The sequence below is a fragment of the Vulpes vulpes genome, chromosome 10, assembly GCF_048418805.1.
Source record: "Vulpes vulpes isolate BD-2025 chromosome 10, VulVul3, whole genome shotgun sequence".
Lineage (NCBI taxonomy): Eukaryota > Metazoa > Chordata > Mammalia > Carnivora > Canidae > Vulpes > Vulpes vulpes.
Genome location: NC_132789.1, coordinates 30,309,537 through 30,323,108, shown reverse-complemented (window position 1 = coordinate 30,323,108; position 13,572 = coordinate 30,309,537). Strand labels below are relative to the sequence as shown.

General features: G+C 49.4%; 1 protein-coding gene across 3 annotated transcripts in view; it reads left to right on the top strand.

The window, feature by feature from the left end:
• CLTCL1 (clathrin heavy chain like 1) overlaps positions 1-13,572 on the top strand; it is an 88,594-nt gene that overhangs the window by 69,644 nt on the left and 5,378 nt on the right. For all 3 annotated transcript variants that reach the window (XM_025982748.2, XM_072723469.1, XM_072723471.1), the window contains 7 exons: positions 2,740-2,904; positions 4,590-4,697; positions 7,140-7,307; positions 7,388-7,537; positions 10,684-10,815; positions 11,782-11,892; positions 12,122-12,292. In XM_025982748.2, coding sequence (XP_025838533.1) covers positions 2,740-2,904; positions 4,590-4,697; positions 7,140-7,307; positions 7,388-7,537; positions 10,684-10,815; positions 11,782-11,892; positions 12,122-12,292 — 1,005 coding nt within the window. The remainder of the gene's footprint in view (positions 1-2,739; positions 2,905-4,589; positions 4,698-7,139; positions 7,308-7,387; positions 7,538-10,683; positions 10,816-11,781; positions 11,893-12,121; positions 12,293-13,572) is intronic.

Below are 13,572 nucleotides of genomic sequence, written 5' to 3'. Positions count from 1 at the left end.
AATGGCTTTGTTTGTTCTTTGCCTCTGTTCATGGTGACCCTAATGCTGTACTCACTGCCTTCCACAGTCCTCCAAGGTGGGCTCAGTACATGTCAACCAGCTCCAACCCACCACCTATTTTTATGTTTTCCACAGTCTGGCTTCTGCTGACTGAATTCCCATGATGCCATTTAACTCATTTTCCCTGTATTGCCTATAATTCAACAATAACAGGTCTTAAAGGATCATGTGCTTTGATATGATACTTCATTAATTAATCCATTCGACAAACTTTTCTTGAGCATCTTCCATGTGCCAGGATAGGGACTGTGGATACAGATGTGAAAGTAGTAGTCAAATTTCTGCCTTTGTAGATCTTATGATCCATTCAAAAAATTTCTTGTATGTTAAATGGTAAATGTATAGGAGAAAAGTACAGCAGGGAGGGGTGGACAGTGTAGGGCAGGTGATGCAGGTGAGGTGGGTAGTACACTTCTAGACAGGTGGCCAGGAAGATGTCTGGAGGTGAGTTTTTGAGTCTGCATCTCTGTGGGGGAGGAGGCCTGAGCATGGACGGAACAGCCTATTCAAGGGTGCCTTGAGGAGTGCTTGGGCATATTGCAGGAACAGTGCAGAGGTGGCCTAGGAGGCTGAAGCAGCACAGTCAAACATGGACTCAGTTAAGTCAAAGGTGGAACACTGGGGAATGATGGTTGTTGGCAGGGCATGTCAGGACTTGGAGGCCATGGGCAGAATTCTGGCTTTCAGTCTGGGAAGAGGACACTGAACAGAGGAGGGATATCATCTGGTCTTAGGGGTTAACAGAACTCCGCTGGTTGCTGTGCTGAAAATAGACTGAAGGACAGAGACAGAAGCAATGAGAGCAGATAAGTGATTCAGTAGCCCGGGCCAGAGTCAATGGCCACTCAGAGAAAGTGATCGGGATGAGTGGCAGAGAGCTGGTGATATGCTTGGGTTGTGCGTGGAGTGTAAGTGAGAAGCGGGAATGAGGCATCTGTGCCATGTGTGGCATGGGACAGTTTTGGACAGATGGATTTGTGTCTGCCAAGGTGGGGCCCTGTATGAGGCCTGCCTTGAGGGCAGTCAAGACTCATATGCAGACAAGTTCAATCTCGACATCCAGGGATGTCTGTCCAATTGGGTACAGAAGTCCAATTTCTAAGGAGAATTTGAAACTAGAGCTGTAAATATGGCAGCCTTCAGTATGCAGTTGACACTGTACAGTGTGGGGGAAGCTGAGGCCTGAGACTAGGTCACTCCTAAGCCCAGGAGCAGGAAGATGGCTGGAGGTAGGTGGGATAAAAGCAAAGGTTTGTACAGGGAAGCAAGTAGATATCTGTCCAGGAGAGTGTTAGGGAAGCCAGATGGTGTGCTGGTGACTTAGAAGCAGTGACCCTGCTGGTGAATCAGCAAGAGACTGATTGCAGCAGATTCCAGAGAGCACAGAAAGAGACTGGGGACAGCTCTTAAGACACAGACACCTCTTCTGAGAAGTACTGCTTAAAAAGAAATGCTAAAAGCTGGGTGGTAGCCAATAGCTGGGCTGAGGTCACAGTGAAGATTGGTTGGTTTGGTTTGGAACTGGAGAAAGCAGTATTGATTCCTTAAGCTTATAGCAGTGATTTAGGATAGTGGGCAGAATCACTGCTAGGGCTTCCTGGGCCCCTGACCTAGAGTAGGGGAGGGGAGCTGGGGTCGTGTGTACCAGTAGAGTTGGCCCAGGTGGCCAGGTGAGGACCACAGATGCAGGGGGCAGACTCAGTCCTGATGCTCATGGACAGGATCTTCTGATTGTATCTGTCTCCTCAGGGTCTGAGAACCAGGCACTCAGCCTGAGCTGTTGGAGATTTGGGAAGAGAAGCTAGGAAATGAATGATGGAAAGGAGCAAGTACCTGGGCTGAGGGAGTAGAATGGCTAATGTCACTAGTTCCTCTGGGGTCACCATCATGAAGTTTAAGAGAGCCCAGGCAGCACTTGGGAGTTCAGCTCTCTGAACTTAGCTCTGCAGTCCTGGGTGTGTGGAGTTGGCAGAGAACCGCTCTAAGCAAGACTGGGGTCTGGCCAACTACAACCAAGGGAGTGAAGATAGAGCCCACATGGCTTGCCAACAGCCATAAAGCCAGGAGGAAAGTTGGCCAGGCGCAGATGGGGGTGGTGGGTTAGGAGTTGGGGGCTGGAGGTGGTGAGCTGGAGAGGAGGGGAGATGGCAGGCAGAGTAGGTTCTTGTACTAAGCTCCCCAGGATTGGCAGTTGACAGTGACTGGCTACCGTCACAGAGACACAAGGTCCTCAGACCAGAGGAATTCAGAGGAAGCTAAAGCTGTCAGGGACTGAGGGAGATCTTTGGATGGCAGCAAGAACCAGGGCTGTGTGTGATCCCTGGCAGGCTATTCTCTGGTAGGCAGCTGTTGTGGAGAGGAGCCTAGAAGCAGCAAGGAGCACAGCCCTGAGGCCAGGCCCACTGGGGTGCAGCTGTGGGAGATGATAGCCAGCATACACAGGAGCAAGCAGGTGTGGGTCCAGGGCCTGAGGGTCACGCTTCATCCTTCAGAAGCTCTGTGGTGGCCCAGGCTGCTGTGTGATCAGAAAGATACCTTCTTTGAAAACAGAAATACCAAAAAACAAAACAAAACAAAAAAAAAAAAAACAGAAATACCCTATCAGTTGGAACTTTAGACTACCTCTGGAGGATCTTCCCATTTAAGAAGGTCTCAGCAGAGCTACCCGGTTGTTCATAGGTTGGAGACCGCTGTTACGAGGAGGGAATGTATGAAGCTGCCAAGCTGTTGTACAGCAGCGTTTCTAACTTTGCCCGCCTAGCTTCCACCCTGGTCCACCTCGGGGAATATCAGGCAGCAGTGGACAGCAGCCGCAAGGCCAACAGCACCCGCACGTGGAAGGAGGTAAGCTTAGTTGGTCTTCAGGGGACCACTGGTCTCTCAAGCCTTCCCTCTTTGTCCTTCCTTCCTCCACACCGTTGTGCCACATGGGATGTGTCTGGATGCCTGCCTTGTCCAGGCAGGGTTCTGAGTCTTCTCAGAAGGGGAAGGCTCAGAGAATCTCATAAGCTATCAGTTGTGGTTGTAGCAAAGGTCGTGGAGGACTCCGTGTTGGACCAATCAGCCCCCAGAAGCTGTCTTAATAGCATGGAATTATCAGTCTGAGAAGTAGTATCATGATTTAAGATATTTGTATAAACCACCATATTCTCAGGGTAATCACTGTAAATTGACATTGTTGATCTTTTATAGTAAATTGATAGGGCATGTCTATACCTCACTGATACTATCAGTATCTGTAAGTAGAAAAAAGTTTTAAAGAAAGGTGCAAAAGATTTAGCTTCAATGAATCTCTGAAGTACTGTTTAATAAAAGATTAAAATCAACATCAATGTCCAATATCAAGGGCATGGTTAAATAGTATACGTATTGTAACTCTACCAAACTGCATAGGCAGGGTTACAGAAGGGAAGGTTTTTGAAGTATTCTGTGAGAAATCTAAGTAGAATGTCCAGTGTAATCCCTTCTGTTTGTGAGTGTGTGAGAGAGAGAGCTGGTGGGTGCTCTATCACAGGGAAAATAGTGGGTAACAATTGTGTCTCAAGGTAACGACCAGTTATCTCTGGGTTGTGGGATTATTTTTGTTTATCTGGGTTTCCTGCCTCATCTACTGTGAAAACACATGCATATATAGAAGATGAAGTTGGGAAACCTCAAGAGAAGCCAGCTCTGCCTGTGGGTATGAAAACTGTCTGTAGCCATTGAAAGAAGAGCAGCTTATGAGCACCTGGGTGGCTCAGTGGGTTAAGTGTGTGACTTAGGCTCAGGTCATGATCCCACGGTTCTGGTATCAAGCCTCACTTTGGCTTCCTGCTCAACAGGGGTTTTCTTCCACCTCTCCCTCTCCCTCTGCCTTTCCCCTTGCTTGTGCTCTCTTGCTCACGCGCTCTCTGTCTTTGTCTCTCTTAAATAAATAAATAAATAAATAAATAAATAAATAAATAAATAAATAAAATCTTAGAAATAAAGAAACAAAAGGAAATGACAAAGGAAGAAGAGCAACTCAGGGGCCCCTTTCGAGTCTTTCTGAGCAGAAATGCATGGGGCTGCTTTTACTCCCTAGAACTTATGTGTACATACCTCAGAGTATCTTAAAACAAAAGCCCAGTTAGAAAAATATTTATTAAAGTATAAGCTCCTCCCACATAAACAGCACTCAGATGAACTGTGCTCCATTGACAGTTATTCTTGAGCTTTGTTAAAGTGTGTTCAAACCCCAAACCTGAAATGCAAGCATAGCTTTCCTGTCACCTAAAGAGACCTTAACATCTCAGGACTTAAAAGTAATACATGAGCCACCTTCTCTCCATGGTCTCAAACATCCCCTTGGCCTGCAGATTAGAAAGTTAATTATTTTTTCTCCCAGTCTCATACAGCTCACCTTTCAGTTATTTACTTGTTCAGAATCTAACTTCAAAAACCCGGTCTGCTGGTATTTCTGCATTTGTAGTTACGTCCTTGGTAGCCAGCTGTTGGGGCCCTGTGCCCCGTCTGGGGACATTCACACTGTCTGGCCTTGCCTCCCATAGGTGTGCTTTGCATGTGTGGATGGGCAGGAGTTCCGCCTTGCACAGCTGTGTGGTCTTCACATTGTCATTCACGCAGATGAGCTGGAGGAGCTGATACGCTATTACCAGGTAACTAGTCTCTGACCAGAGATTATCTCTATTGGCAGTGAAGGTAACAAGTAACACCTAAACACTCCACACAGAGGGACGCTTATCCCCTTAGTATGGGTCACATCCACAGGAAGTCATACAAAGCACTGTCTCTACGGGAAAGTCTTTTCATGTGCTAGACAACCTGTCCACAAATTGGATGGGTGTGTTAGATATCCTGGACCTCACTTCTGGCTGATATTTGTGGTTTTAAGTGCCCTTCCCCTCCTATTGTGTCCTTGGACCTTCAGAAGCCCAGCCAGTGGCTTGGATAACCCTTGGGTACCTTGCCTGGAACACTGGGCCAGTCATGGCAGAGACACAGCCCACACCCTAGTGCCCCAGAATGTGGCCTACAGAGGGTATGATTATCAGGTACCATAGAGACAGGGGGCCTGCATCAGTCCAGGGGAGGGAACCCAGGAGGCCTTTGAAGAGTGGGAGCTACCTGTGTTGGTATCCTAGTTAATCTTCGCTGTCAGGTGGTTGACAGACATCAAGTGTGTTGAGGGCCTGGGCGGGCCTCTGTCTGTGGGAATCCTGGAACTATATGTGTGAAAGTGTGAAGGTAGCAGGGAAGACTAAAAGTTTGATTTTGCTCAGCAGTGTTATTGGTCACATGGAACTCAAGCTCCAGCCTCCCTCACTGACTGGATAGTAAGGACTATGGGGGGACTTAGCAAGTCATGGGGTTCAAGGGGCTGTGACCTTGTGAAAATGAGTGCTACTGGAGACTAAAATGTCAAGATAGGCTGGATGACTTTTCTTGAGATACACTTTCTATTCTACAGAAGTTCACAAAATAAAACTGTAAAGTAGACAGGGAAAGTAATGAAGCAGTCTGGTGGCTGAACAAATACTTCATTTTTTCAGCAGGTGTTAAAGCACCTGCCATATGCTGGGCATTATTCTAGGTAATGATAGCAGCGGACCAAACAGAAAAACCCTCACTCAGTTAAATTTACATTCAGTGAGGTTGACAGGCAACACACATCATGTTTGGAAGTGATGAGTAACAAGGGCAGTGGAGCCTGAGACCAGGAGGGCTTAGGTGAAACCACAGAGAGGTTATGAAGGTCTCACTCATTGAGAGGGTGACCCTGAAAGGAGACCTGGAAGTTGAGAGGCTTGGTCATGGGGATATTTGAAGGAAGAATCAGCAGCCAGAGCAGAGTCCAAAGGCAGGAATATGCCAAGTATTTGAGGAAGGGTCCTGGGGAAGGGAGATCGGGGACACAGGCCCTTATGAAAGACTCACAGCAGGACACAGGACCTGAGCATAAGGGGCTATTCTGACTTGCATGTTGAGAACAGACTCTTCTGGGGATAAGCAGGTGGGGGATGGTGCAGGTGGCAGCCCGGAGAGCCCTGAAGTGGGTGGTGTGGGGTAAGAAGTGGTCAGGTTTCAGGGGTTTTGAGTGTGCAACCGAGTCAATATGTTAGTGGATTGTGTATGACTAAGAGAGAAAAGACAAGGATGACTCCATTTATTTTGGGCCTGAACAACTTGAGGTTCTCCCTAGTGGACATGGGCAAAACTAAAGAGACTAGTGGAAGGAAGGACAAGGGTTAAGTTTTGGACACACTGAGTTTGAGCTGCCAATTGGATGTTCATATAGAGGTGTCGGGGGAGGCAGAGGGAAACAGGGCCTGGGTGTTCAGAGAAGAAGCTCAGCTAGAGAAGTGAAATAGGATCCACTGGTTGACACATAGATGGAACATAAAGACATACAACTTAAGTGAGGTCACGGGGGTGGGTGGGGGGTGGGAGCAGATAAAGAATAGCTGAAATAGCGTGTTGCGGTAAAGCAAGAAGCAGCTCCAGAGAACAAGATAGCTGTGCCCAGGAGGGAAGGATAGTCAGCCAGGCAGGGTCCTGCTGAGGAGTTTTGCTGGAAAGAGTAGAGAATCGGTGGGTAGAGATGGTAGGGGCCATGGAGTCAGGAGAGAGCATTTCAGGATGAGAAAATCAGTAGGATGTTTGCTCAAGGCAAGCTGTGGAGGGATAAGCTGGTGCCCAGAGAGAAAGGGACAGTTACTGGCCTAGCAGCCTCAGTAGGTGGCTGGTGCTGAGGCCTGGGCTCCAGGTGGGCTGGGTCCTAAGCAGGAACATGAGCAGCTCGCCAGCAGACAACATGGGTACAGGTGATGGCAGGGTCAACACGGGCATTTGCTTCTAATGGCTTCCATTTCTCAGTGAAGCAGGAGCAAGGTTATCTGTAGAGTAAAGACAATGAGGAGGGTGTGAAGTCCCCTGGGGGTGGCCCTGGAGATTTTCGGGCATTATTGTGATGAGACCCAGTCAGACTCAGCTTAGGCATGTCAGGCAGGCTGGAACCAGAGCGCATACGAGAGAGGGAGCAGGGCTGGCCACTCCGAGTACATTTAGCCCTACCCCAAGTATGTCTGTCGGTCTGTCAGGATCGGGGATACTTTGAGGAACTGATCTCTCTGCTGGAGGCTGCCCTGGGCCTGGAGCGAGCCCACATGGGCATGTTCACAGAGCTGGCCATCCTCTACTCCAAATTCAAGCCTCAGAAGATGCCAGAGCACCTGGAGCTTTTCTGGTCCCGAGTCAACATCCCAAAGGTAATGTAGCCCTCCGAGGTTCTAGCTGCCGAGAGCATATGTGGCATAAGCCCAGCCCTCGGCCATGGCTGTCCCCGCAGGTGCTGAGAGCGGCAGAGCAGGCGCATCTCTGGGCAGAGCTGGTGTTCCTCTATGACAAGTATGAGGAGTATGACAATGCCGTCCTTACCATGATCAATCACCCTACTGACGCCTGGAGGGAAGGGCAGTTCAAGGATGTCATTGCCAAGGTCAGAGGGTGCCTGAGCACCAGCCCCCCTCTGCTTCTGCCCAGCCTGCCCTGCGGGGGTTGGGGGGGGCTAGGATGACTGCCAGCATGTGCGCCCAGAGTGTGTTTGTGTTTGCCTCCATCCCGTGAGTCTCTGTGCCCTCTGTGCGGGCGGTGGGGATTCTGTCTGCACAGAGGGGACAGATGTTTCGGATGGGTAGTGATTGGCCTCGACCTCATAGCTGGTCTGCAGGCGGGGCAGGGGCCAGGGCCACTCTCCCTCCCTCCCTCCCTCCCTCCCACGCATGGTCCTGAACAGCCACACCCTGGTGTTTGCTCTTCCTTCTGCCCTATCATACTGGGGCCCACCTCCAGACTTTGTATATATCATTTCCTGTCGTTTCATATTTCCTACCATCTGGCATATTTTTTCTTCACATCTCTCCTCCCAAAACTGCCACCCTCAGAGCCACTTGTGGAGGTGGAGTCCTGAGCCTGGATCTACTGGCCTCTGGGTCCCTGCCCTTCCTAGGAGTTTCCACCCTCCAGTAGTCTAGTTGGGCTAAACCAGGGTGCTGAACTAGTCTCCCAGCTGCCATCTCATGTTGGCAGGTGTCCGGTCTGGGTGCAAGCACTGAGTGGACCTCTGCTGTTTTGTTTCTGGGCTCAGAGTGGGCCCAGCTTCCAAGCCTCTCTCTTCCTCTGTGAGCTCTGTATGTTTGAAGGTGGGGACATGAAGTTTTCTGTTATCAGTCCCGGGTCTTTTGCTCTGAGTGTCCTTGTGTTGTCCCAGTGGCCTTATACGAATAACTTGTCTACAGATCTTTCCCATTTGTTGTCTGTCAGTGAAAGATGGCATTTTGACTGTGTGTCTGTCTTTCTGCTCCCAGGGTGGCAGGGACAGGGGAGCATGTGAACTCCTCACCGTCTGGGACCAGGGAATTGTCTGCCTCTGTTCTACATATGGCTGCTGGGGGCAGGTGTGGGTGACAGGTGGGATGCCTAGCCAGGTCTCAGTGTCTGGGGTCACACGTCAGTGCTATACACATACCAGTGTGGTGGAATGTGGAATCAGTGGCCTCCTGCAGATGTCCCACCCTGTGTAGGTCTGCAGGTTGCTGAGGAAGGGTGGCCGGAGTTCACATTCCTATGCCCCCAGCACGTGAAAGCCAGGCTGGAAAACCTACACCTGATCAATTCTAGGCGTGCTTTTTTCACATTGAACTCAAATGATAATCAGGGTGCGTTTTAAAATTGATGATGTGCCATGGTTGAGGTGGCAGTGCTTTCTGTTTCTTAGTAGTATCTGGAGCATTCTAAGTTGTCCAGGCAGCTGATGTGGCCCATGACCTGAGTTCATTCCACCTGGATGGTGGTCAGGATAAGAAGCTTCAGGTCAGGACAAGAGGAGAGACGGAGGGCATCATGGCATCTTGGGCCCTAGGTCTCATGCTTGCATACAAGACCATTTCTTTTTTTTTTTTTTAATTAATTTTTATTGGTGTTCAATTTACCAACATACAGAAAAACACCCAGTGCTCATCCCGTCAAGTGTCCACCTCAGTGCCCGTCACCCATTCCCCTCCAACACCCGCCCTCCTCCCCTTCCACCACCTTTAGTTCGTTTCCCCGAGTTAGGAGTCTTTATGTTCTGTCTCCCTTCCTGATATTTCCCAACATTTCTTTTCCCTTCCTTTATATTCCCTTTCACTATTATTTATATTCCCCAAATGAATGAGAACATACACTGTTTGTCCTTCTCCGATTGACTTATTTCACTCAGCATAATACCCTCCAGTTCCATCCACGTAGAAGCAAATGGTGGGTATTTGTCGTTTCTAATTGCTGAGTAATATTCCATTGTATACATAAACCACATCTTCTTTATCCATTCATCTTTCGATGGACACCGAGGCTCCTTCCACAGTTTGGCTATTGCAGCCATTGCTGATAGAAACATCGGGGTGCAGGTATCCCGACGTTTCATTGCATCTGAATCTTTGGGGTAAATCCCCAACAGTGCAATTGCTGGGTCGTAGGGCAGGTCTATTTTTAACTCTTTGAGGAACCTCCACACAGTTTTCCAGAGTGGCTGCACCAGTTCACATTCCCACCAACAGTGTAAGAGGGTTCCCTTTTCTCTGCATCCTCTCCAACATTTGTGGTTTCCTGCCTTGTTAATGTTCCCCATTCTCACTGGTGTGAGGTGGTATCTCATTGTGGTTTTGATTTGTATTTCCCTGATGGCAAGTGATGCAGAGCATTTTCTCATGTGCATGTTGGCCATGTACAAGACCATTTCTTGTGGCAAAATAGTGTTCACACAGTTGACAGTTGAGTTCTGTTCTTGGTGCAACACATTGGTGCATCTGCCTGTCTGCCATGTGAGCCTCCTGTCAGGTCACATGTGGAGGAGAAAGGGAGGTAGAGGACACCAGCTGGCATGGTACCTGTCAGAGAGGACATTGCTGGCATTCTGGGCACATAACAGGAGAGCTTCAGAATCACCTGACCATAGGACTGAGCGGTGGAGGGCCAGATAGGGGTGACACAGGCCTGGGTTGTATCTCAGCCATTTGCTGTCTCTGTCACTTTGAGCTAATGTCATCACTGTGAACCTCAGTGACCCCATCCATAAAATAGACAGGGTCAGCCTGGAGTGATTCAGCCCTCCTCTGTGTACCAGGGTGCCCAGTCTGAGCACCATGGCATCTTATCTGAGAGCAATGTAGACATAATAGGATGTGTTATGGATTTGTTTACAGCTCAGGCTGCACACCAGGGAGGACTGAGGGACTCTTGCTTGGATAAAACCACATTTTGGTATTTGGATTTATCGTGGCTTGTTACCCCTCTTTCATTCACTCAACAGAAATTATTCGTTGGGCATCGACCTCTGTCAGATACTAGGGCAAGGTAGGAAACAAACGTCTGCCTCTTAGGTCATTGAGGGGCAAGTGCTGAGGAGAAAAATGTCAGAAGTAGGAAAGGGGGCATGTTGGGAGGGAGTATGTGGTCTTAAAAGGGGCGTTCACAACAAGCCTTGCTAATAAAGTGCGTTTGAGCAAATACCAGGAGTTACAGTAGAGTGTGCTGCATCTAAGACGCATGGGTGAGGCAGTCTGGAGATTGACAGAGGCCAACCCTCAGCTCTGTCCCCGCCTCCAGGTTGCCAATGTGGAGCTCTACTATAAAGCCCTGCAGTTCTATTTGGATTACAAACCTCTGCTCATCAATGACTTGTTGCTTGTGCTGGCGCCCCGGCTAGACCATACCCGGACTGTTGGCTTCTTTTCAAAGGTGAGTCAGCCAGCATCCCAGGGCCAGAGAAGGGTGTGTTGGGCCAAGGTCATCTGAATGGTAGTTTCTTAATTAAAGTTTTTTCTTTTTTTAAAGAGTTTATTATCTATTTATGAGAGACACACAGAGAGAGGCAGAGACACAGGTAGAAGGAGAAGCAGGCTCCCCATGGGGAGCCCGTTGTGAGATTCGATCCCAGGACCCCAGGATCATGACCTGAACCAAAGGCAGACGCTCAACCACTGAGCCACCCAGGCGTCCCTAAAGTTTTTGTTGTTGTTGTTAAAAGATTTTATTTATTTATTTGAGAGAGAGAAAGAGCACCCAAGCAGGGAGAGCAGCAGACGGAGAGGCAGCAACCCCCTGCTGAGCAGGGAGCCCAGCACAGCCTCAATCCTAGGCCCCTGGGATCATGACCTGAGCCAAAGGCAGACACTTAACCGACTGAGCCATCCAGGTACTCATTCCTTAATGAATAGTTGTTTTGTTTTGTTTTAAAGATTTTTATTTATTCATGAGAGACACAGAGAGAGTGAGGCAGAGACACGAGCAGAAGGAGAAGCAGGCTCCATGCAGGGAGCCCAATGCAGAACTTGATCCTGGGACTCCAAGATCATGCTCCTGGCCGAAGGCAGGCGCCAAACCGCTGAGCCACTCAGGGATCCTTTAATGAGTAGTTTATTAAATTGATCCTTAGCAAATATAAAAATTAAATGTATCAAACCACTTTAGGTTTCAGATATAGCTTTGTACTTCTGCCAAAATGTCCATAGATGAAATGGCATTTGTTTAGTAACCCAGACAGCCCTTCATGTGTTAGTATGTGTAGAGCATATCAGTTGTGGGTGTCCAGAAGGAGACCTGGAGCTAGGCTGTATGCATTGGCCCATCAGTGTGTCCCAGGGCCCCCAGCTCAGTGCCCTGATGACTTGCCTGAGTGCCCTAACCATTCTCCTGACTTGTCAGGCAGGCCAGTTGCCCCTAGTGAAGCCTTACCTGCGGTCAGTCCAGAGCCACAACAACAAGAGTGTGAATGAGGCTCTCAACCACCTACTGACGGAAGAGGAGGATTACCAGGTGGGTGTGAGGGAAGCAGCCGTGTTGGGCGCTCAGGGAACTAGAGAGCCCTTCTCCACACCAGCCTTCTTCCCCAAGGGCTGACCTTGCACAGGAGTGGTCATGGATCCCACCAGAGGGAGATGGGAAGGGGCCTTTTGAGGTCATAGTGGCAGCAACTGCCAGGGAGTAATTCTTGGTTGTGCATTCCACTGTGGCCCTCACCCACGGAAAGGCTGGGTCTTCCTAGGGTTTGAGGGCATCTATCGATGCCTACGACAACTTTGACAACATCGCCCTGGCACAGCGGTTGGAGAAGCACCAGCTGATTGAGTTCAGGCGCATTGCAGCTTATCTATACAAGGGCAACAGCCGGTGGGCTCAGAGTGTGGAGCTCTGCAAGAAGGACCATCTCTACAAGGTTAGTGTCCCAGTGCCCCATCCACCCCCCATGTGCTTCCTGATGACCACCACCCCCTCCCAGGAGACCCTCATGGTGGGGACAAGAAGGATGAAGTTAAGGGAGATGTGTTTATAGAACACAGGGTTAGGATCCTTATCTATCATTAACATAGAGCCTCTTCACAGTTATTTGGATCAGAAGACTAGCTCCCTTGGAGTTCAGTCTTTCCTGGCAGGTATTTGTGAGTCTCGCTCTTCCCTCAGCAGAGTGTGGCAGCATTCACCTGGCACCTACTTTGCTTTCTATCAATCAAGATGTGGGGAATTAAAAAAAAAAATGTGGGGAATAAAGACTCCAAAGTAAAAATCACATTCACAATACTTATTTCTGCCATTGAGTGGTGGCTTGGTACCACCCTCGGGTCTGGATCCAGATCTAGGCATCTGGCAGCCAGGGTGGGCTGCTTGGAGAGGTCTCAGGCCCTTTGCTCCACCTGGCCTCAGCATCTCCCCAGTGGGGTAAAGTGCAGTTGCATGACAGGGCCATTATTGTAATGTGCTGTGTGGCTAAGCTGATATCCAGGGGGTCCCCATGCAAGGAGCTTCTGGAGAGCCTTTTCCCAAGCCATGAGCTTGACATAAAAATGTTACTCCCAGAACTGTCCTTGTCATTCCTGAGTTCCTTTCTAGGACGAGGACAGGCATCGCCCTCAGAGCACATTGGCTGAGGCCAGAGAACCCTGGATATCAGGGGCACATCAAGCTTCATCCCAATTGTTACTTCCAGTTTGGGACTGTTATGTGACATGTCCTCCCTTTTAGTGACAGTGCTCATGGTCTTTCCTCAGATGCTGACAGAGCTCCTGCAAAGGGAACTCTGAGACAATTTGTCAGAGTGCTCAGGCTCTGGTGCTGGGAGGCGGCAGTGGGGGCTCCAACACACCAGTGGGAAGCTGCCCCCATCTAGGGGTCCCAGCTGTCCCATCCTGCCAGTGTGCATACCAGAGTCTTGAAAGTGCAGCCCCTTATCACTCAGTCAGTGAGTGAGTGAGCAAGCAGTGCTATGAGAACTGCCAGAAGGGCATCTGTCCACTTCAGCCAGCAGTCCCACTCAGAGCAATGTGTGCCAGGAAGAGAATCCACAAGGACAAAGCCATAGACAGCAAGTTGTGGGCATACTTTCCAGTGCCCTGGTTTTTAGCGAGGGCGATTCTGACCCCTAGGGGATGTTTGGTTGTCATACCTGGGGGTGTGGTGATACATCTAGTAGGTGGAGGTCACGGTGGTGCTAGAAGGGCC